This window comes from Bos indicus, chromosome 2, assembly GCF_029378745.1.
Source record: "Bos indicus isolate NIAB-ARS_2022 breed Sahiwal x Tharparkar chromosome 2, NIAB-ARS_B.indTharparkar_mat_pri_1.0, whole genome shotgun sequence".
NCBI classification, from domain to species: domain Eukaryota; kingdom Metazoa; phylum Chordata; class Mammalia; order Artiodactyla; family Bovidae; genus Bos; species Bos indicus.
Window position 1 is genome coordinate 44,020,008 of NC_091761.1, and position 24,768 is coordinate 44,044,775.

Here is a 24,768-nt window from a genome sequence, read left to right on the forward strand (position 1 = left end):
CTTGCAGAATTTTCCCCAGTTTCTTGTGATCCACACAGTCCAAGGCTTTGGCATGGTCAATAAAGCAGAAATAGATGTTTTTCTGGTACTCGCTTGCTTTTTCAATGATCCAGCAGATGTTGGCAATTGGATCTCTGGTTCCTCTGCCCTTTTAAAACCAGCTTGAACATCTGAAAGTTCACGGTTCATGTATTAATGATGCTAAACTCTTTTAGCTTTTGCTTGTTTATGAAACTCTATCTCCTTCAAATCTGAGTGATATCTTTGCTGGGTAGAGTGTTTGTTTTTGTTTTTTTCAGGTGGGTGGAGTATTCTTGTTTGTAGCTTTTTCTCCTTTCATCACTTTGAAAATATTACGCCATATTCTTCTGGTCTGCAGAGTTTCTGCCAAAATATCAGCTAATGGTCTTATAGGAGTTCCCTTGTGTGTAATTGGTTTCTTTTCTCTGGATACTTTTATGTCTTTCCTGGCATGTAAGACATCCTAATTTTTTGTATGTTTATCTCTTATAGAAAAGGCTACAAATGAGTACAACACTACAGAAGATTGGAGTCTTATTATGGACATATGTGACAAAGTTGGAAGCACTCCTAACGGGTAAGATGGCCAGTCATGCCCAGTGAATGTCTAGGAGCTTAATAATCTGTATCTCTTTTCCTGATATAATTCTGGAAGGAAATGGGATTTTTACTGTTTCCTTTTGGGAGTAAAAGTAAAGACATGCTACTGGCTGAATTTATGTGGTTAATCTTATTCTGAAAGAACAAACAGAAAAGAATTAACTGAAAACTTGAAATATTGAAATGTATAATTAAAGCCTTGATACAGGGAATTCCCTGGTGGTCCAGTGCTTAGGACACTGTGCTTTCACTGCTGGGGGTCCAGGTTCAATCCCTGGTCAGGGAACTAATCCCAGAAGACTCAAGGTACAGCTCAAAAAAAAAAAAAATATATATATATATAATGCCTTGATTCAATAGGGACAGATGTTAACAATGAATAGACTTAATTATTTAGGGCATTCTCCTGTGACTTAGACATGTTATTAATGAAGTAGATAAATATAACAATATATAATATATTGAAAAGATCTTTCAGTAATGAATAGATAAATGCAATAAATCATGATGAAAAAGTGAATATAAATAATAGTGCTTTGAGGATGGAATGGGGCCATTAACCTGATTATACATTAGAGGTTTAGAAGACTGATGAAAGCATTTGTTTTAATGTTCCAGCTTTTTGAAGTTTATTCATGCATGGTTATACTTAAATCATATGAGACTATGTATCTTGCTAGTTTTTTTCCCCACAAGATAAGAATTTGCTGTCTGAAAGCTATCTTAAATGTAAAGATAATTTTTATGATACTGTTCTCTTGTCATGACTGACCTTTTTGAAATGATTTGATTTTTGATTTTGGGATACACAACCTTTGCAATAGCATTTTTTCCCCTCTACAAGTCTATGAGCAAAAGGTGTAAGATCATTTGATAGATTTATTCCCTTAATGAAGTAAAGTTTGCAGGTGTACATATAAGGTATTGTATGACCAAATAGCTTTTAAAGTTACTTGGTTGTAGAATACCTTATGTATTTAATGCTTGAATTGAAATTCTGAATACTTAACTTTCTTCATTTTTTTAGAGCAAAAGATTGCCTAAAAGCCATAATGAAAAGGGTAAATCATAAAGTTCCTCATGTTGCTCTGCAGGCATTAACTGTAAGTGAAAGTCATGTTATTATTTGGCCCAAATTTTAAATGTGTTTGTTTCAGTAAGTTAAGTAAAATTACATCTCAACATTTGTATATTGATTTTTATTTTAATTAATAGCTTCTTGGGGCTTGTGTGGCAAACTGTGGAAAGATATTTCATTTAGAAGTGTGTTCCCGTGATTTTGCAACAGAAGTACGTGCTGTGATAAAAAATAAGGTAAATTTTAAAAAGAAAAGAAGTTTGAGTCATTAAAAAATACATATGCTGTGTTATTTTAACTGTGTTATAGCATTAGTAGAGTTGTAAGTGAAATCCTTTTAGATAAATTTGAAACAAAACAAACTTTCTGTTCTAAAATTTGTTGTTTGCATTTGTAACACCAAAAACTGTTTTCCTCCCTAAAGCATATATATAAGTGATAAAGCTGATCTTTATTGAGGGTTAGCAGCCACTGCTTTAAGCATTTTATGTATGCTATCTTGTTTAATGCTCTTAGCAACTCTTGGAAGTTAGATTCCCAGGTAATTCTTATTTTATAGATGGAGAAACTAAGACTTAAGAGTAACTTGTCTAAGATTATGCAGCTAATAAGTGGCATAGCTAAAGTTCAGATGTAAGTGTCTGTGATACCAGCATCCAAACTAACCATCATTCTGTCCTGATTCCCATTAGAGATGGTGAACAAAGGAGGCCTTTGTTTTAGAGAACAGGGTGGAGAGGGCCTTTGTGATGGGGTTGTTATTGGTTTATTTGTAATAGAAACTCTGATTCACTATGTTCATGCTATTAGTGACAGAAATCTCAGAATTTTACTTTAGTTGATATAAAAAGTTTAATCTAATATTGAGAATATTAGGAAAACATGAAATAATCTATGAATATGACAGATTCATTGTCATTGTATAAGACATAAACATTAATGTTCAAAATAGGTAATTTTCCAAGAGACAAGTATATATTAAAATAGGTATTTATCAAGTGCTCGTCTAAACTAAGATTTGCTGGACTTTTGTGGATATTCATAAAACTAGAGAATTTTGGTGGTAATTCTCTTTGTTAAATAATTCAAGTGCTTATTTTAACTATTTTATTCTTTGCCTTTACTTTAAAAGGCTCATCCTAAAGTATGTGAAAAACTGAAATCTTTAATGGTAGAATGGTCAGAAGAATTTCAGAAGGACCCTCAGTTTAGTCTAATATCTGCAACTATTAAATCTATGAAAGAAGAAGGAATTACTTTTCCTCCATCAGGTTCTCAGGTAAGAGATTCATTCAGACTCATGGATGACCCTATACTATAGTATGTTGAAGGTATATACCTTATTTCAAAGCTGGCAAGGTCTATCTTAGTCATTACTCACCTCCACTCTATATGAGTTTGTCTAGTGTGGTGCCTGTAATTGTCGAGTGAATTCTACACATGAGAACTTTGAGAAGTGAGTCATCCATAAATAATCTGTTTAATGTGACTCTGAATCTAGAGTCATGCAAAAGGCATAGATGTGTGAGAGAGCCCTTATGTTCAAGGTATTTATAGTCAATTGAAAGGGTAGCTTTATTTTTTTTTTTTTGAAAGGGTAGCTTTATATATGTGAAAAATAACTGATTATAAGTGACAAAGATGGATGAGGGGTGCAAAAGTTAGATGCCAAGAAGAGGTAACTGTAGACTGGGATGGTGAAGAAGTTGAAGAGTAGAATTTTTAGGCTGGAATGTAATTCAGTATGTAAGGGGAGTAAAGAGGTTGTCAAGGGAGGAATGACATGAATCATTTCATGGACTTGAGAAAGCTCGAGGCCTGTCTGCTGAAGAGGGAACATGCCTGGAGTATGCTGTAGTTTACGTATAAAATGTGTTGGCCTGTAAGGCTAGAAGTTTATTTGAGGACACAGGGACAGCGTTTGCAGGACCGGGGTGGAGGCAGGGATAATGATTCCCAGAGTCTGTGGTGTATTTTGTGTCTGTGGGGGAAAAACACTGTATCTTGGGTTCTGCTCTCAGTGTCTCTTGTTTTCTCAGGATATGGGCTAGGCAAAGAAACTAAGAGAACTGTGTATTTTTTCAATTTTAGACCATAGACTGAAGACACAAAAAGAACCTTTTCAGTTGATCAGATCTATGGGTTCAAAGTAGAATGTAGTGAGGTGGATGAGCTAGAACCTGTTACAGAGAGTGAAATAAATCAGAAAGAGAAAAACAAGTGTCATGTATTAGCCCATATAAATGGAATCGAGAAAAATGGTACTGATGAACGTATGTGAAGGGCAGGAATAGAGTTGCAGACATGGAGAATGGACTGGTGGGCACAGTGGGGCAACACAGGGTGGTACAAATTGAGAGAGTAACATTGACATATATGTACTATTATGTGTAACATAAGTAGCTGGCAGGAAGCAGCTGTATGTAGCACAGGGAGCTCAGCTTCAGTGCTCTGTGATGACGCAGATGGGTGGGATGGGGGATGGGGTAGGAAGGAGGCTTAAGAGGGAGAGGATATATGTATACTTATAGCTGATTCACATTGTCATAAACAGCAGAAGCTAACACAACATTGTAAAGCAGTTATCCTCCAATTAAAAATACATTTAAAAGTAAAAGTCTTAAAAGTAATAAAAAGCCAGCTTTTCCTTGCTCTGTCCTTTCTGCAAGTCATTCTCAAAAATCTGTGTTGATGATTCGGAAAAAACTGGTTGATGGTTCGGAACCCTGGACATCTCTGTCTTCCATGCCCTTAAGTTTAAGCATGACTTTCCTTAGTCCTCTGCTATGTCTGAAGAGTCACCACCATTCAAACACAATGAGTAGTGAAGGGGGTTAACAGGAGCTGCCCCTGTTGTTTGCGTCCCGCCTCTGCTCTTCTTCTTTATCCTGGCTTCTTGGTACTTCTGTGCAGCGTATCACCTCTCACTGAATTAGAGGCTTTGGACCACCGAGATCAGGAAGTGCAGTCAGGAAAGATGTATATTTAAGTACTTTTCTTTATGCCAGGTTCTGTGTCAGATACTAAGATTGATACAAAATGTAAACCAGTTCATGCCCTTTGTGATTTTTTTCATGTTTTCTTGAAAATTCTGATGTTCTGTTTTAGTATTTGAAAACAACTACTTAAAATTATCATAAAGACCTTCACTTTTAAGTCAAACTCATTAGTTACATTAGTTGTTTTTTTAATTAGCATGTGCAAGTAATTATAGAGCTTGTGTTTTCTTTGAAAAGGTAGTTGTGTTCATTTTACTTATACATTACAGACTGTCTCAGCTGCTGCCAAAAACGGTACATCATCGAACAAAAACAAAGAAGATGAAGATATAGCTAAAGGTAAAGAATCAAGCACATGTAGTTTAGTATTGCTGATCTTTGCAGAATGATTTATTGGAATAAAAATTAAAATAAAACTGAGTTTACTTATAGTATTTTACCTCAAATCTAAAAATCAGTGGAGTCTGAAAATGTAAGAGAAACAACTGACATGATATAAGGTTAATTGAATTCATAATCCTTGCAAGTAATGGTTTTTAGTGTCCTACCTTTGAAGAGATTACATTTCACCTTTTCTTTAATGCCAAAGTTATGAGTCAAGCACAGAAATATGTTCATGACTTGTTCTATATGGAAAGCTACCCATATTATAATGTCACAATCTGTTTGCTGTAAAAATAATAGCTGCTGTATATGACAGACTGTGATATTAAGGAATGAGCAAAAACTTTATTTTCAAAAATGTCATAGTTGTCTGCCCTGTCCCCTTTTGCCCCCACCCCCACCCTACAAAAGCTAATTGTTTAGTATTTAACTGGACAAATAACATTCACTTGATTTATTCTTATTAAATAGTATATTATGTAATATTTCTTTTTAAACTCTTAAAAAATCAGAGTTAATACTGTCTGTCTTGTTTTTTGCATTTTAATTTTTCAAACTAGCTATTGAATTATCATTGCAAGAGCAGAAGCAGCAGCACACAGAAACAAAATCCTTATATCCATCTGCAGAAATTCAGTCAAATAATAAAGTTGCAAGGAAAGTGAGAGCTTTATATGATTTTGAAGCCGTTGAGGACAATGAACTCACTTTTAAACACGGTGAAATTATTATTGTTTTGGATGACAGGTATGTTTTAAATGTTTCTGGAATATTTTGAAGTTATTCAGTATCATATCCTTAATTTAGAATGCTGAATATTCAGCTTTTGACTTTGGTGTATTTAAATCATACTAGAACCTTTTCTGCCTTAATTATTTCTTTCTAAAATTAGTTAGGGTAGTTTGAGTTTCTTATTCTTTCATTAAATTTGGTAATAAAGTGTTCTTTGTATCTTGGGTTAAAAATGTATTGAATAATATTGTTTATTATCACAATTGAGACGCAGAAATATTCAGTCATTTGGATGTATTTACATTGAGAATTGTATATACCAAAATTACTGGCAAAAAAAAACAACTTTAGGAAGAGATATAGCTGTAATACCTTTGATCAGCTCAGCTAAAAACTATGCTCAGCTCCTCCCCAGTTGTTAATCTGCTACTGCCTCTCCCTCACAATTTCTCTATCACTTATACTTGTAATAAAGAATAGATTTGTCTTTACTGAGACTAATTCTACTTTAGTTTGCTTTTAAAAGAAATTGATGAAATTTAGCAAGAGTGAGACCTAACAACTCGTTACTAACAGATTGCAAATGTATTTGGTATCCATTATAAATAACTTAGTAAGGATACGTTAGTGTATTTTTAAATGGGTAGAAACCCAAAATGGTTTTACTTTGCTGCAGTAAATATTTATTGGGAAAATACTATATGAATATGCTGTGTTTATTTATAATAAAGAATGAGGAAATAGTTCTTTTCTTCATAAAACCTAGAATAAAGGAAGGGAGTTAAGATTACTTTACAAGTAAATATGTGGTATGGAGATTGTGAATGCCATAAAAGGTAATGTTGGGGTCCAGAAAAAAGCGGAGTCACACCTGGTACACACCTCTAGGAAAAAAGGATTATCCAGTAGGTTCACTTTGGGTGAACTTTGATCTTACAGAACAGGAAAATGAAGGTCTCTTACACAGTCAAGATAACATTATGTTTACTTAGAAAATAATCATTTTTTTTTTCTTTAAGAGTCTTTTTTTGTTTTTCTTTTTTAAATAATCATGTGGACCAGAGCACATGATCCCTGAAGGAGAATAAATAGATGTGAAGGTGAAGGGTTAATATGGGGTCTGAATGCTGACAGTCTGAAATGTCAGGCTTCTGGGTGTAAAATGTTTATAGAAGAACTTAAGTTTACACTTCTGATACTTTTATACAAGCATAAAATGAAGGACATTTATAAAATAAATATAAGAAAAACTACAAAATGAGCATTATTTTTATGTAAGGAGAAAATTTTCCAGTGTAAGTTACTGCTCACAAGGTAAATAACAGTACCGATCAGTGGCACAGCTGCTTCCTCATTTTCTTCAGCAAGTCTGTTCTGCTCACTGCTCTGATAACTCAATTTTCTTCTGATTGTTTCTTATGTGGTTGTCGTGACTCCTGCATACATACCATATCCCTTGATGTCATTTGATGTTCATGTGGCATTATGTTATCTGTATGGTCTGCAGGCTTGCAGTATGTAAAGGGTTACGTCATTGTGAAGCCATGTGTCTTTTCGTTGATGTCTAGTTAAAGCACAAATCCATTAAATAACTTAGACTCATATGAAACTATTTTCAGTTAAGGCTTATCCTTGCAAAAGAGAATGTTTTTTTCTGTTGTAAACTACTAAGAGAATTCAACATGAATATGATGGAATATGTAGGTTGATTAAATGTCATTTTGATGTTGCTGCTGCTGCTAAGTCACTTCAGTCGTGTCCGACTCTGTGCGACCCCATAGACGGCAGCCCACCAGGCTCCCCCGTCCCTGGGATTCTCCAGGCAAGAACACTGGAGTGGGTTGCCATTTCCTTCTCCACATTTTGATGTTAGGAAACCCCAATCTTAAAACTGCCATAGATGTGCTCATCAACACACATAAGTAAAATGTTATCATTCTAGGAGATTGGTTATTACTGGCAAGATTTTAAACACAAATGCACACTTGGGTACTAAAGTTAAATGGCCGTCTTGCATTAAAAAAGAGGTCATCTGGATGATCCAGAATATGACTATATCCATTGTTTTTATATTCTGTTGAAATTAAAAGTACAAAATTTAAAACTTCACATATAGAACTTGAAGTCCCTTGAAAATATATCATTCTCAGACTTCAGTTTAAGAAATACTCAGCTGATAGACAGGTGCAGATTCCTTATTAACAGAGTATACCAAAAAATGTCATTCTTAGTGCTCCCAAATATTATAAAGGATCTAGAAATAAATAGGAGAAGGCAATGGCAGCCCACTCCAGTACTTTTGCCTGGAAAATCCCATGGATGGAGGAGCCTGGTAGGCTTCAGTTCCTGGGGTCGCTGAGTCGGACACGACTGAGCGACTTCACTTTCACTTTTCACTTTCATGCACTGGAGAAGGAAATGGCAACCCACTCATATTCTTGCTTGGAGAATCCCAGGGATGGCGGAGCCTGGTAGGCTGCCGTCTCTGGGTCGCAAAGAGTCGGACACGACTGACGTGACTTAGCAGCAGCAGGAATAAATAAACCTAACAAAGACACTTAAGGACTTCATGGAAAAAAATTATAAATCCTTTGAAAGATATAAAATAATATATATATTAATATATCAATAAATATAAATGGAGTGAGATGTCATTTATGCTGAAGAAACCTTAATATTGTAAAGATTACTTTTTCTAATATTAATACATAAACAGTTCATTCTGTCATTAACAGCTCAATAAGACTTTTTTCCAGAGAACTTGGAAACATTTTTATTTTGACATTAATATGGAAATATGAAGGTCTACAATAACACAGAGAAGGTACTTTTCCTGTCATGATCAAGGCATATTAAGAGGTTATAATAAATATAGTCTATGGCAACAGGATGGAATCCAGAAATAAGCTTATGAACAGATAGCAGCTTGCTGTTTGAAAGATAGACTATCATAAATCAGTAGGAAAAATGAGGTACTATTAAATAGATTTTGCTGGGATGAATTGACTTTCTATGCAGTATAAATAAAATTTGATTCAGCTTCACACAGTACATAAAATTTCATTCCAAATAAAGACCTGAGTGTGGAAGAGTGCTATAAAGGAAAATGTGAAACTATTAGGCAAATATAAAGGAGAATAGATTGAGGAATTCAAGGTATTTGCATAATACAGACAAACAAATGCTCTTCAGATATGTACAGAACTCCTACATATTCATGAAAAGAGACGAATGACCCAGTGGAAAAAGAAAAATGGACAGAAGATATGAACAAGCAGTCTAGGGAAGAGCCAGTCTGGATGCTCAGAAGTGCAAATGGGCACAGCAGTAAGAGATGATTTCTCCTGTGCAATCCAAGTGCTGCCTGGACAGTTAACCCCTGGGAGCAAAAATGACATTCTCACATGCTGCTGAGGGAAAGGAGGTTGGTGAATTGCCACAGCCACTTCAGGGAACATTTGACAGCATTAGTGAAATGGAAAATGCTTAGGTTCTGTGGCCCAGCAAGCCTGTCTCTGTGCACATGCCTAGAGAATTGTTGCATGTGTGCCCTAAAATCTAGAATGATTATTACCCCAGCCTTTATAAGGGTGAGAGAAAAGACTGGAAATAACCTAAATGTCTGCCTGCATGAGGATGAGTACATCAGATATGCCATATCTGTGTGATGGATCTTTAAAAGGGATTAATAAAATCTGAAAGAATTAACCTATAAAATTTAAAAGATATATAATGATGAACATTTATGTTAGGTTGGCGTGAACGTAATTGTGGTTTTGGACCATCAATTTTAAATCATTATAACTAAGCTCAAACATATCTTCATTAATCAAAATAGGAACCTTTTCAATCAACACATTTTTGCCAACAAGAAATAAGTTTACTTATTCCTGTAGTATAAAAATCTGTGCTCCAGATCAATCCTAAAGGGTTCTACTCTACAGCATTGTGTCTAGGATTATGGTCTGTACTGTGCACTTAAAATTTGCTGTGAAGGGAGATCTTACATTGTGTTATCACCAAAAATTAATAAATAGAGATGGGTGGAGAAAGTTTTAGGAGGTAATGGATATATTTATTGTATAACCTGTGGTGATGATGTTCAGATGCATACTAATTTGCAAATCCATCAAGTTGTACGGTAAATAGGTACAGCTCTTTGTATGTAAAAACTTTAAGAAAGTGGTTTCAAAAAATTAAAAAAAAAAAATCCGTTCTTCGGGATTTGACTCTTGGAAAGCATTTTCTGCCTCAGGCTGGTTTGTGGAATCATTTTCCCTGCAAAAAGTTGTTGAGATGCTCAAAGAAGTAGTCAGTTGGTGAGAGGTCAGGTGAATATGGCGAATGAGGTAAAATTTTGTAGCCTAATTTGTTCAACTTCTGAAGCATTAGTTGTGCAACATGTGGTCAGGCATTGTCGTGGAGAAGATTTGGGCCCTTTCTGTTGACCAAAGATGGCTGTAAACATTGCAGTTTTCAGTGCATCTCATCGATTTGCTTAGCATACTTCTCAGATCAGTGGTTTCACCAGGGTTCAGAAAGCTGTAGTGGATCACAGTGGCAGCAGACTACCAAACAGTGACTGTGACCTTTCTTGGTGCAAGTCTGGCTTTGGGAAGTGCTTTGGACCTTCTTAGCAGTCCAACCACTGAGCTAGTCGTCACCAGTGGTCTTATAAAATCTACTTTTCATTGCATGTCACGATGTGATCAAGAAATGGTTTGTTGTTGTGGCGTAGAATAAGAGAAGATGATACTTCATAATGACGATTTATTTGATTTGTGGTCGGCTCATGAGGCACCCACTTACCGAGGTTTTTCACCTTTCCAATTGGCTTCAAATGCCAAATGACTGACCATAGCACGATCGACGTTGAGTTCTTTGGTGACTTCTAGTGGTTGTAAGAGGATCAGCTTTGATGATGTTGTTACCTTCCGATGGCTGGCCACTATGCTCCTCCTCTTCAAAGCTCTTGTCTCCTTTGCAGAACTTGAACCACTTGAACCACTGCACTGTCCATTCATTAGCAGTTCCTGGGCCAAATGTGTTGTTGATGTTGTGAGTTGTCCTTGCTGCTTTACTTTTGAACTCAAATAAGAAAACCACTCCAATTTGCTTTTTTGTCTAACATCATTTCCCTAGTCTAAAATAAATATAAACAAGTAATAAGTCATTAGCAAAAAATATAAAGCAAGAAATGTGCATTAAAATGGTGTATAACATAACCATATTTATTTAAGAACACTCCAATATCAAATGGCAAAGTTCAACAATGCAAAACTGCAATGACTTTTGTACCAACTTAATATCTATAGAGTTGGCTATACATATCTATATATATCTATATCTGTAAGCTCTATAGATAAATATAGAGTTTATAGATATAGTGAATGAATAACAAATATATCTGAAGGGAGGTGACGTATCAACTTGGTGGTGGTATGAAGGATGGATGTGAGTTTGGGATTTGGAGGTGTTGATAAAGGAAACTTCAGTGTTATCTGTAATGTTTTGTTTTGTTTTTTTTAAAGTACAGAATCAAATATGACCAGTTGTTGATAGGTTCTGAATTTAAGTATGAGAATATAGATGTTTATTTTATTTGTACTTTTTTATATCTCTTATTAAGTTTACTTCCCTGGTGGCTCAGATGGTAAAGAATCTGCCTGCAATGCAGGAGACCCAGGTTCTTTCCCTAGGTTGGGAAGATCCTCTGGAGAAGTCATGGCTACCCACTCTAGTACTCTTGCCTGGAGAATTCCATGGACAGAGGAGCCTGAAGGGCTATAGTCCATGGGGCCACAAAGAGTAGGACATGACTGAGCAACTAACACACAAGTTTAAGAAGAACTACTTTTAAATATAGTGGGATTTGAACTAGTATTTTCAAAGTAGACTAAATTTAATTTTTATTTTAATTACTCTTGACACTAATGAAATATAGAGTAACAAATGGCATTTTTGTACTGTATTTTCAGTGATGCTAATTGGTGGAAAGGAGAAAATCACAGAGGAATTGGACTCTTCCCATCTAATTTTGTAACATGTAATTTAAACATAGAATCAGAGGCAGGTAAGTTAAATCTATGGAAAGGTTAAATCTATTGAAGTTTTCTGTTTGAATTTTATGATTTGGTTTGAAATATAAAGTAGATTGGCATTTAATTCTTATTTTCAATAATTTATTCATGGATAATACAGTTTAACCTACTTCTTCCCAAATTAAGGGGTTAACTTATCCCAGGTCAATTCCAAATTAGAGTTATTTCCTTATCATTATATTTTAAATCCTTTGAGAGTTAATGTGCATAGGTACATATAAGGCATAAAGTAAGCTATGCTTGACCATGTAAATATTTACATCAGTGTAATTATGGTTTAAGAGGCTATTTGCATTTGTCTAGTACAAAAAATGTTTTATTCATCATTGAAGCGCAGTATCAAAGCAGGCAGGTTGGGGGATCCATTGACAAGTGCTGAGTGTGATTACAGGAGTTAGGAGTACTCCTAAATTGTAGATTTTTCCTTACATTGATTTGGTCCCGGGGAACTCAGAACAATAACAAAGTAATGTAATCAAGACAGTAGGTTCCTAGTTCACATCTTCTGAACTTCCCTCAGTTTTGCAGCCACAGACAGTTCTACACAGCTGCTGCCAACCATGCCAAGAAAGCGTCCATTTGTTAGGCAGGCAGGGAGTTGGGGGGTAGGGTGGTGGTGCTGAGTGTGCAGAACAACTGGTAATAATACTAATGATGGTGAGGGTCAAAAATAAAATTGCTCAGTGGTGTTTAAGCACTCGTTTATCAGCTGTTGTGCAAAGTCCTTTGCTTGCACTATTTCATTTAATCTTCTTAAGTCTGTGAAATAGGTACTTTTGCTATCCCATTTTATAGATAAGAAAACTGAGGCTGAGGTTATTTGGCTAGTAGGTGGTAGAGCCAGGATTCTAAAGTCGGGTACTCTGCCATTAGAATGTACTTGTACTGACATAGCTGCTGAACGTACTGCTTCTAATCTTTATCGTTCTAGAGAACTTAAATTGAAAGCTCTACAGCGTGTGTAGCATCATCTTTGTGTATTCTGAATGATGCATTCAGTTAAAATTGAGAGAGATGAATACTGAGTACTCTGCCACTCAATACTTCTTTTGCCTCCATTCTGACTCTTAAGTTGATATGAACATTGGAGACACTAGGTTTAATAGCTTGATAGACCATGCTCAGGGAATGCCGTAGAATTCACTATAGGCTGGAGAAATTGAGCTTCTATTTTTAAAAGTAAAAAATACTCTGGATTTTCAGTAAATCCTCGTGTTATGCTAAGCTCTGCTTCTTAGGGCATACTTGAAAGTTAACTAAATATTTGAAATAACTGTTGGGACTTAAAACTTCTTTGGTTATATAGTTTTTGATTATAATTTTTTTTTAATTTTATTTTATTTTTAAACTTTACATAATTGTATTAGTTTTGCCAAATATCAAAATGAATCCGCCACAGGTATACATGTGTTCCCCATCCTGAACCCTCTTCCCTCCTCCCTCCCCATACCATCCCTCTGGGTCGTCCCAGTGCACTAGCCCCAAGTATCCAGTATCGTGCATCGAACCTGGACTGGCAACTCGTTTCTAATTCAAATTTACTTATTAAAATATAGTACATTGTGGCAGTTCTCCAGTGAGCATTTAAATAATTTTCTATATATATGTATATATATTTTTTTAAGTTATTTTTCAACCTTCTCTTTTCTAAGAAAAGTTTTTGTTTTGTGTTACTGTAACTATTATCAGGTTGAAATCAGGTCTCTTTTTAAATTTTTTTACATGTAGAAAATAATTTTTTATAGCAGGAAAGAGTGTAGTTCATAGATTTAACTCTGAAATTAGCTAATTAGATAATACTCTACTCTCGTATATATATTTTCACCTTAGCAATAACACTCAGTTTTAGAAAGGTGTCTGTAATGACAGCTCCCGTTAATATTGCTTACTTGTTCCACTAGAATGTAAGTTATATCAGGGTAAGGATTCCTGTTTGTTTTATTCACTAGTGTATTTTCAATGCCTCGAACAATGCTTATCATATAGTAAGGGCTAAATAGATAGTTGTGGCATGAATCAATGACCATATGTAATAACGTATATTGATTACAAAATGTTATGATTATATTGATTATGAAATGTTGTTATTTAGAGTTTCCTTTTTTTTTTCTTATGAATAATCACAGGCTATTTATAAATTAATGACTAAACTACCAAGGTGAATACTGGGGAACTTAAAGTTTACTTTGTTTCCATAGCAGCTGTGGACAAATTGAATATAATTGATGATGAGGAGGAGGAAATTAAGAAATCAGAGCCTGAGCCTGTTTATATAGATGAGGTAGAGTCATTCTTTTGTTTAATGGTTAAACTGTCAAGACTTTTAAAATGTGTTATTCTTGAGAATGCTTGAAAATAAATTTTTATAATCATTGAAATTAAAACTCTTCGTAAGGTGTCCTGTTACTTTTTTAGGATAAGATGGATAGAGCCCTGCAGGTACTGCAGAGTATAGATCCAACAGATTCAAAACCAGATTCTCAAGACCTCTTGGACTTAGAAGGTACTAAGTGAATATTAGGGATTACCTTAATGTCATTTAATGTTTTAGCAATTTATAATGTCTTAAATTTTTTCTGCCTTGGGTTGCTTCCAGAGATTAGAAATCTTTGGTAGGAGGTAGACTAGTGTAGTAAAATAGTAAACATATGACTTGGAAGATGTTACAACCTTCCTATCCTGTTCATTGGGGAAGTCTTTACTTTTCTTTAAGCCCACTCATGAAATTTGCAGTTCAGAAAAGGACAGAATTAGAAATAGCATCATAAAGTAACTGAGCAAAATGTTGGAAATTCTTATTCCTCTTCTAATTCTCTTGTATCAGAATTTTAAAGGTCAAAATTATACATGATCTATGTTTACTTTGTAATGTAGGGGTATTTGATACATGCTGATGTGTCTTTTTACTCTCTAAGAAATTTGAAGCAATTAAAATAGATGTTTTTGTGCCTTTTTAAAAAATCCATTGGGAGAAAAATCTCTGGGATAAATGTTTTAGTTCAGTTCAGTCGCTCAGTTGTGTCTGACTCTTTGCCACCCCATGAACTGCAGCACACCAGGCTTCCCTGTCAATCACCAACTCCTGGAGCTTACTCAGACTCATGTCCATCGAGTCGGTGATGCCATCCAACCATCTCATCCTCTGTTGTCCCCTTCTCCCACCTTCAATCTTGCCCAGCATCAGGGTCTTTCAAATGAGTCAGTTCTTCTCATCAGATGGCCAAAGTATTGGAGTTGCAGCTTCAAAATCAATCCTTCCAATGAATATTCAGGACTGATTACCTTTTGGATGGACTGGTTAAATCTCCTTGCAGTCCAAGAGACTCTCAAGAGTCTTCTCCAACACTACAGTTCAAAAGCATCAGTTCTTTGGTGCTCAGCTCTCTTTATAGTCCAACTCTCACATCCATACATGACCACTGGAAAAACCACAGCTTTGACTAGATGGACCTTTGTTGGCAAAGTAATGTCTCTGCTTTTTAATATACTGTCTAGGTTGGTCATAGCTTTTCTTCCAAGGAGCAACCATCTTTTAATTTAATGGCTGCTGTCACCATCTGAAGTGATTTTGGAGTTCCCCAAAATAGTCTTTCACTGTTTCCATTGTTTCACCATCTATTTGCCATGATGTGATTGGACTGGATGCCATGATCTTAGTTTTCTGAATGTTGAGTTTTAAGCCAACTTTTTCACTCTCTTTCATTTTCGTCAAGAGGCTTTTTAGTTCTTCTTTGCTTTCTGCCATGAGGGTGGTGTCATCTGCATATCTGAGGTTATTGATATTTCTCCCAGAAGTCTTGTATAAATGTTATTAAATTTTTCATAGAAGAAAATCTGGTTATGAATATAGAATATTGTGCTACTGTATCAATGTTTACATTTGGAGATATAAAACTGTTATTTTGAAATGGTTTAAATAAATGAAATTTTTCATATCTAATCTGTATATAATTATTTTATATATTGTGACAAGTTCATTTTATTGTAACTAATAATAGTATTCTAAGTATTTTTAAGGTTTTTGAGATAACTCCAAATTTCAGTCTATAAAGTAGTACTTTGGAAGAACATGGTGGGATTTCTGCTCTGATTTTTACTTTGCCTTGGTCACATGATATTAATATTAGTGCTGAATAGTATTACTGTTGGGTCTATTGCAGTCCTTTCTCTAGCATAACTTAATTCTCTTTATATTTTACATGGTGTTACATATTGGTGCTCTGTTGTTAAAAATTGTTGAAATTGACTTAAACTGGTTTTTTAGTTTCAAGATTTTTAAATATTTTTGTGTTTACAGATATCTGCCAACAGATGGGTCCAATGATAGATGAAAAACTTGAAGAGATTGATAGGTGAGATTCTTCATGCAGGAAATGACAAGTATAGTTTTCTTACATTGACTTGTTTTGGCAGAACTTTAAGCTAGAAAGTTTTTGTGGAACTGTTCAGTCTTTTGAAATTGTTTCTGTTTCTAAAAACCCTTACAGACTAATAGAATGGTACTTCTAATTTCGGTAATAGCTTTTTTCATGGCAGTGTATTATATGTAGAATGATGGACTCCTATCTTCATTTTTGTACTTGGGCTGGAGTTGAGGGATAATGAATAATGAAGAGTAAATTTGAACAGAGCACAAAATAGAACAGGAATCATAGGCAAGCACTGTTTTATTATATAATGCAAAGTAGTATTTTTTGAAGTAGTATATAATGAAAAGTATTAAAACTTTACAGTGAAATTTCTTTTTTTACTCTAAATCCGATTTACACACCTTCTCTTCTCATATTTCTTCCTTGTATTTCTGTATTTCTATTGTCCTTTTGATTTCATTATCCCATCGAGTCTTACTCTTCCTTAGAGATAGCAGCCCTGAAGGTCAGACTGTCAGGGTTTTGAGCTTTTAACTTAGTTTTGCCCCTTCTCTTATTCCTCAGAGCTTTATATCTTAAGTCAGAGGGGGCATCCATGGTGAATGGCAGACAAGGAAGAAGGCTTTAGTGTCCCACCATCATCCCTTTCTAATATCTGTTTACTGAACTTGGGTATAAAACAGCATAGGAAGAACAGGAGCTACTTTGCTTCTTATCTGCCTTTACCAGAGAAAAGTAGTAGCAAGGTTTTTTCTAGTCACTGAGGATTATAATCTTTGTTCCCTAGGACTTTTTTTTTTTTTTTTTTTTAAATAAAGTTGTTGTATTTTCTATAGAAATGAAAAGTAAATCCCTGTCTCAGTGAATGAAATTATGGTGTCAATTTCATCATATTTTTTGGTCTTATTTTGGAGAAAGCATGGAGTATCTACTGTTACTTTGTTATTTTGGTTTCAGTGCAGGTATGTTAATGGTTAGTGAATAATCAAATGGAAAAGATTAAAAAGAGGGCTTCCCTGGTCGCTCAGTGCTAAAGAACCTGCTTGTTAATGCGCAAGACACAGTTTGATTCCAGGTCTGGGAAGATCCCATGTGCCACGGCACAACTGAGCCTGTGCACCACAACTCCTGAGCCTGTGCTCTAAAGCTAGGGAACTGTAACTGCTGAGCCCACATGCTGCAGCTGCTGAAGCCTGAACCCTCTCGAGCCTGTGCTCAGAAACGAGAGAAGCCGCCATAATGAGGAGCTGGCGCACCGCAGCTAGCCCCCATTCACCACAACTAGAGAAAAGCCTGCCCACATAGTAGCGAGGACCCAGCGCAGCCAATTAAATACATAAATAAAATAATTTTTTTAAAAAGATTAAAAAGAAAATAGTATTATCTTAGGTGTGGCTAGGGCTGCAATTATTATAAACCTTTCTAAAGACTAAAAATAGTCCATATCTTTTAACTCAGCAGTTAAGCAACTCAGTTTAAGTCTGTATCTTAAACTCAGTAAAAAAAACTTTACCATCAGAATATTAAATTTTAGCTTTCATTTCTGTCATTGTACAGAATGAAATTTTGTAGCATTTATCCTACTAGGAAATTATATTGGGTAAACATGTAAATTGACTTCAAAGAAAGGTGTAGATAGAGTTATTGAAGAAATATCCATAGCCTGAGCTTAACTGTGTTTCAGGCTGTATTAATGTTCTTTCCTACTGCCTTCCAAAAACCATTTTTTACCAGCTATGTCAAAGTGCCTTTTCTACCACCTTTTCACTCTTCCCTTGTGTACCCTTCTTGTTTCTTTCAATTGCCTTGATTTACACTGTCCCACTGACCTGACTTGGTCTTCCTTTTTTGCTTGACCTTTCCATCTTTCCTGGGATACCAGCTTAAGTCCCGGCTTCTCCATAAAGCCTTGATAATCACATTAATTCCCTCCTCTAAACTCTTTGGTCCCCTGCCTATTTCACTGAACTTTGCATTCGGTTATGTGCTATCTTATATCATTTGCTATTTTTCAGGCCTTGTCTTCCTAACAGACTACAGTCTTTCTGAAGGAGAGAATGATACTTTTGCCTAATTTCTCTATCCCAGGATAGTGTCAGGCACAGTTTAGTAAAAATTTGTTAACTGCTTTGGGATTGTGTCTCAAATCCTTGAAGATGATCTCAAGTGTGCATTCAACCTGCCCTTCAGTGTTCTTCTGGTGTTTCATTAGTATAATACTGGCTTATATGGACTCTGGTTCTTAGAGCCTATGGTTCTTAGAGCCTGTGGTTCCTAGTGACACATCTGTTAGCATGGACGCTCATTTCTGAAACTTCCAGTGCAATTTACAACCAATATTTCTGAAAGTAGAGTTCAGCCTTCTTGTTACAGTCACACATGCAAGAGAGCAAACAGCACTTTTTGTTTCAGACATAACAGTCTCTGATAGAGGAAAGGTGATAAGTCCTGGTAGGACTCAGTCCAGGTCATATATTGGGTAGACCTATGTCTGGCTGCTTGCTTTGCTTCTTGTCTCTTGAGTCTCTCTGTGTATATATTTTAAAAGCTACATTAATAAACAGATTTGTGGGTGCTTTAGGCCAGATTAAGTGGCCATTTCACTTTTATGAACTTTACAACAACTCCCTTGTTGTACAGGGAGTTCTTTATTACCCCAGAATGATAGCAGAACTGTACCAAGTTGAAAGGACTGGCTTTGCAATTTCCTGGGCAGATTTGAAGATGCAAACTTGAAAATATTATTTTGACCTATATTCACTCACTTTCAAAATAAACCAATGAACAAGCTGTAGAGACTAGTTTATGTATACATTTTTTAAATTTGCATTTTCAAAGATAATTATTAATTTTTTTTAGTTGAGCCTTTCATGGTATAAGCAAATAAAAATGTGTCATTTTGTTTGTGAATGTGCTTATATCTCAGTCATACTGTATCTCACACCTGGCTCTGGGCCTTGCCTGAGTACTTTCTTTTTCTACTAAGATTTTTAATTAAGACTTGGACTCTTCCTAAATTCAAAAATTACTCGTTTGTAATTGAATTTTTAACAGAAACCTGTAACATAAGAAAAAAAATTCTCCTAGCACCAAAATTATAAATTGGTTGCATTTTATGAGTTGTGGAAAGGAATTGCCCTAGTATTATGAAGTTATATCAGCCTAGTCATTACATGAAGTAAATAATTCCTCCTCCTGTTTTCCCTGTTTGAATATTCTTTCATAGTAGAATTTTTAAAATATGAATAGAAAATGTAAATTTAAAAAAATAATTTATGTTGCCAAGTGAAAAATGAAGTTGCTCAGTCATGTCCGACTCTGCAACTCCAGGACTGTTGCTTACCAGGCTCCTCAAGTGACAGTCCATGGAGTTTTTCAGGCAAGAGTACTGGAGTGGTTTGCCATTTCTTTCTCCAGGGGATCTTCCCGACCCAGGGATTGAACCCGGGTCTCCCGCATTGTAGGCAAACGCTTTACCATCTGAGCCACAGGGAAGCCCTTCTTTTTATTAGTCTCGTATGCTGCTAAAAATATGCTTAAATGCTTAAAAACTTTGAAAAGTATTAAAGAGCTTTTCTTCTATATCAGGAAGCATTCAGAATTGTCTGAATTGAATGTAAAAGTCTTAGAAGCTCTGGAACTTTATAATAAGTTGATGAATGAAGCGCCAGTATATGCAGTCTATTCAAAGATCCACCATCCAGCACATTACCCAACTTCATCAGCTGGAGTTCCAATTCAGGTGAGCATATCTTTTGAGAACATTTTTCAAAATTGAGAAAAAGTTTTAAATTAAAAACAAGCATAGTATTAAAATTTCTATGGTGCATGAATAACATTATAAAATCCATCTTCATCAGAAAAATGTTGGATAAACAGTTAAGTGTTCACCAGGACAATTAGACACTCATATTTCACAAATATATTTTAGTTCATTTATAACATAATTAAGAGACAATTAAATATATGAGTGGAGTTCTGTTCTTCATAAGGTTTTGTAAGTATAAATCCTTTAATTTAGGACACTCCTGGCATGTCAGGAGTCTTCCAGATGTGGTACTGATGCTGTTCCTGTTGCTCAGCAAGCAAAATCTAACATTTATTTTAAATTTCTGTTAAGATTTCTTTAACTTCTATGATGATTAAAAAGGCCTAAAGAACGTATTTTGTTCTCAGATCATGCTTTGTATTTTCTCAGATGTATGGCTTACACTGTTAAAAATCCACACATGATGAGAATATGATGCAGATCTATACATACAGGTTCCATTAGCCTTTCATGAACATCTTTTCCAGGGCTTTTTACACCTTTTCTGTGCTTCCCAGCTGAAGTGAATATTTATATTTGTCAGTATCCGGTATTCTAAAGCCTTTTTCAAATTTCAGCCAGTTAGCAGTTGAAGTCAGAATGAGCTTGGATGAACAAATTTCATGTTAATGTATGAAAACTGGTATGTAAAGGAGTGTGTGAAGGAGACACCAAGGAGAAACAGAATGTGGATGCATAATCTAGGTGACTTGACACAACATACTTGTTAAGTAAAAAAAGAATAGTTACTATGGTAACTGTCACATCAGACAAGATGCATTTATCAAATATGCTGTTCCCTGAACTTCTGAAAATGATGAGAGTCATTACATGTGAGGGTAGAAAGGACTTCTAGGTGCAAAAGACAGCTGGAGTTTATTCAGTATTGCTTCTGTTTATCTGCTGCTGCTGTGGACATGAAACAAAACAAAATGCGCCATTGTGTTATAGGACTAGATGTTGGATTTACTGCTTTGTGTGTCTGAAAAGGGTCCTTCCTGTGTCCTTCCTGTGTCAGAGTTTATGTTTAGTTGCATACTGTTTACAATCTGTGTTTCACTAAGCACAACTTATTCCTTTAAAAAGTTAGCATTCTGTCTAGTTTGATTCTTCATAGGATGTTATCTATATTATTCATGCATAATAACATTTGAAATATTTAAAGTTCCTATTCTAATTTGAAAAAGAAAAGTTCATACTAGAAAAAGTTAGAGTAACACACCATTAGCTGCATCTGTGAAGGCCATTCAGGAATCCTAACGTGCAGAAGAGGTTCACTCCCACCATCTAAGCCTGTTGTCAATGGGCTGTGTGTGTCTGCTAAGGAGGTAGTATGATTTTTTTTTCCTTTTTAAAGTTTTGGCTGCACTGCACATCTTAGTTCCCAACCAAGGATCAGACCCATGCCTTCAGCAATGAAAATATAGAGTCCTAACCACTGGAAAGAAAGTGAAAGTCGCTCAGTCATGTCCAACTCTTTACAACCCCATGGACTATACAGTCCATGGAATTCTTCAGGCCAGAATACTGGAGTGGGTAACTTTTCCCTTCTCCAGGGGATCTTCCCAACCCAGGGATCGAACCTAGGTCTCCCACGCTGCAGGTGGATTCTTTACCAGCTGAGCCACCAGGGAAGCCCAAGAATACTGGAGTGGGTAGTCTATCCCTTCTCCAGAAGATCTTCCTGACCCAGGAATTGGACTGGGGTCTCCTGCATTGCAGGCAGATTCTTTACTAACTGGGCTCTCAGGGAAGCCCCCTAACCATTGGACTGCCAGGGAATTCCCATGATTATAGTTGTCAATGTAGTAGTTGATTTGGCATTTCTAGAATTCTGTATTTTCATGTTATTGGTCTTTGCTTTAAAAATAGCTTAGTTTAAAATTGGAGTGATGATAGTTACTAAATGATACTTGTTAAACATGCAGTTATTTTGAATGTTGTATTTTGTAAGCAGGTTGTAGAGCCTGTCCTGAAAGAGATGTTACCCTGGAAATTAAGTAGGGCACACATACATATAAATATCCAAAGAGACATAGACCATGTTGCTAGTTCTTGAGGGCACATCTCCTTTACCCAGAATTCTTCTCTCCTTTTGTCCTATCTGTCCTGCAGGAAGGATGAAGGAGGCATTGCCAGAGAGGGCCTGCACCCTGCCTTGATACCACTTATCCTTCAACTTATTCTTTTAAGTTTCATTCTTAAGAAGTTGAATAAGGTACCCTGAGATAGGGGTGAAGGTCATCTCTCTCACGGTGACTTGAAGTGATACTGTGCTGACTTCAAGGGAGTATATAGTCTTCTGTGGCTTGACAGCAAGACATGTTACCTAGTAATAGACAGCCTAGGTGAATTCCAACCTGTTGCTTAAAAATACACCACCTCCCTTGCTTTCATCCCACTGCAAAATAAAAGAATGAGCAAGTAAATCATAAACTTCCATGGATTTGGCACTGTGATGTGGAAGCGCTCCACGTTTTATACCAGTGTGGACAGATTGGTGAAATCAGATTGCTCTCCAAAGAACTAGAACATTTTATTTCATTTAAGTCTTTTAAAGTTTTAATGTATTGCTAGGCAGTAGTTTGGGAAATCAGTGAGTCAACCTTTTCTCCTTGGTTAACAGACATACCCAGTTCAACCACATGGTGGAAACTATATGGGTCAAAGTATTCACCAAGTCACTGTTGCCCAAAGCTACAGCCTAGGACCAGATCAGATTGGTCCACTGAGATCTCTGCCTCCAACTGTGAATTCCTCAGTGACAACACAGCCTGCTCAAACTCCGTACTTAAGGTAAGTTTTGGGGAGCTATGTTAATTTTGTAATTACATACATTAAATTTTCACAGATGTTCAGAATGAGAGTAATTAGACCCTTTTCTTTATAATAATAGTGCCCTCTTTTGCTGTTGAGGTGAAGTTATAGAAGTGCTCATTCAAGATCCCATGAAATAGGAATGCTGCTGTCTTAGCTTTGCTACCCATACTGAGATGGTGCCCAGACCTGGATTATAGTCTGGGTCCCTGGGAAAAAAATACAGCTAACTTGGAGAAGAAAATGGCAAGCCACTCCAGTACTCTTGCCTGGAAAATCCCACGGACAGAGGAGGCTGGTAATCTACAGTCCATGGGGCCACAAAGAGTCAGACATGACTGAGTGACTTCACTTTCACTTTCACTTCCCTTATAGAAGCCAAGCCAATGATATACTTAGCACGGTGCTATAATTAGTAGTCTCAGTGAAGACAGAAGTGGCAACCCACTCCAGTATTCCTGCCTGGGAAATCCCATGGACAGAGGAGCCTGGCGGGCCCATAGGGTCGCAAAAGAGGCGACATGACTGAGTGACTGAACGACAACAACAAAGTAGTCTCAGACATATTTTAGGAGTGTGTATTCCTAAAAAGCAAAAACCTTTGCCGCTTGACTCTTAAAAGAAGTATGTTTCAGCTGTGGAATTTGTCGTCTGATTTTTTTATATTCTTCACTTCTATTCTGAAAACCATGTTTGAATCTTGCCTTCTGTTAACTTTGCTTAACACAAAATGTCTGTTTAGTAGTCATATGTAATGATCTCGAAAATCTCTTCCCACTCTTAAATTCCATGAGTATAAATTTTAGATATTATCTGGTCATTAAATAAATCTGTTCATACTGGTATTTAACTCAGTTAAAATGTAAAAATTTTGTTATCCTGGGTGACATTAGGAATTACAGAGAGAAAAACTATAGAGGAGTATAGACATTAATCCTCCTGTATTGAAGCAGTATATTTGGTGCAATTAAAAATTATAGCCACTGGGGAAGCCCCTTTTAAAAGTTACATTATGTTGGGACTTCATTGTGGTCCAGTGGTTGAGAATCCGCCTTCCAATGCAGGTGACATGAGTTCGATCCCTGGTTGCGGAACTAAGATCCCATATGCCGCGGGGCAGCTTAGCCCGTGTGCCACAACTAAGGCTTGATGCAGCCAAAAAAGTAAATAAATAATAAATAAAATAAAAGCTACACTATAGTAATTATAGGAACAAATAGGTGTACCTGCAGTTTGGTGTGATTTTCAACTTAGTAGGAATTTGGGATTTTTTTGTTTTGTTTTTGCAGAGTGTTAATATAGTCTGTTGAGGGTAGATTCAGGTCCTGTGTGGATTCCATATTCTCCCTGCTTGTGTTATTTTTATGTAGGCATTCAGGTTAAGCTACCAGGGGCAGCTTGGAAAGGGTGCTACCAGAGGACAGTGTGAAGAGTGGGTAAGGAAACACGGTCTCCGCTGTGCTGACTGAGAGAAGGGGACAGTGGAAGACGGGCCAAAGGGTACTTGGGCTGGGGTTCTGCTCTCAGCACAGCTGGTCAAGAACACCAGGGGCAGAAACAACCTGCATCTCTCAGAAGATTTCCAAATGTTTTCCATGAGAGATTTTGGGGAAAACAAAATTAGATAGGCCTTATAATCCTATATTTTATTTTACTTGGAGTACTTCCTTCTTCCCAAATATGAAAATTACATTAACAGTGTTGGATAGCTGGAGTGGTTAAATCATAATCAGAATAGTAGAGCTATATAAACTTAGAAATATGGAAAAGACATTTTTATTTTGTCACAGTGATTGATCTCCAACCGTAACCCAGACAATGCAAAGTAAATATGGTTTTCTTTTTAAAATTTTGTTTG

The 24,768-nt window shown here is 36.0% G+C and overlaps 1 protein-coding gene across 4 annotated transcripts in view; it reads left to right on the top strand.

Annotated features, from left to right (window-relative positions):
- The window catches only part of STAM2 (signal transducing adaptor molecule 2), a 61,690-nt gene that overhangs the window by 22,102 nt on the left and 14,820 nt on the right, over positions 1 to 24,768 (top strand). For 2 of the 4 annotated variants that reach the window (XR_011560712.1, XM_019972631.2), the window contains exons 2-13: positions 514 to 598; positions 1,649 to 1,724; positions 1,837 to 1,935; positions 2,832 to 2,978; positions 4,968 to 5,037; positions 5,643 to 5,829; positions 11,793 to 11,887; positions 14,114 to 14,196; positions 14,331 to 14,418; positions 16,213 to 16,267; positions 19,874 to 20,027; positions 22,720 to 22,889. Coding sequence is in view for 2 of the 4 variants with exons in the window: in XM_019972631.2 (XP_019828190.2) it covers positions 514 to 598; positions 1,649 to 1,724; positions 1,837 to 1,935; positions 2,832 to 2,978; positions 4,968 to 5,037; positions 5,643 to 5,829; positions 11,793 to 11,887; positions 14,114 to 14,196; positions 14,331 to 14,418; positions 16,213 to 16,267; positions 19,874 to 20,027; positions 22,720 to 22,889 (1,309 nt within the window). In the remaining 2 variants the exon portion in view is untranslated. Of the gene's footprint in view, positions 1 to 513; positions 599 to 1,648; positions 1,725 to 1,836; positions 1,936 to 2,831; positions 2,979 to 4,967; positions 5,038 to 5,642; positions 5,830 to 11,792; positions 11,888 to 14,113; positions 14,197 to 14,330; positions 14,419 to 16,212; positions 16,268 to 19,873; positions 20,028 to 22,719; positions 22,890 to 22,989; positions 24,758 to 24,768 lie in introns of those variants that run through there. The other 2 variants (XM_070767856.1, XR_011560714.1) reach the window with 2 other exon arrangements.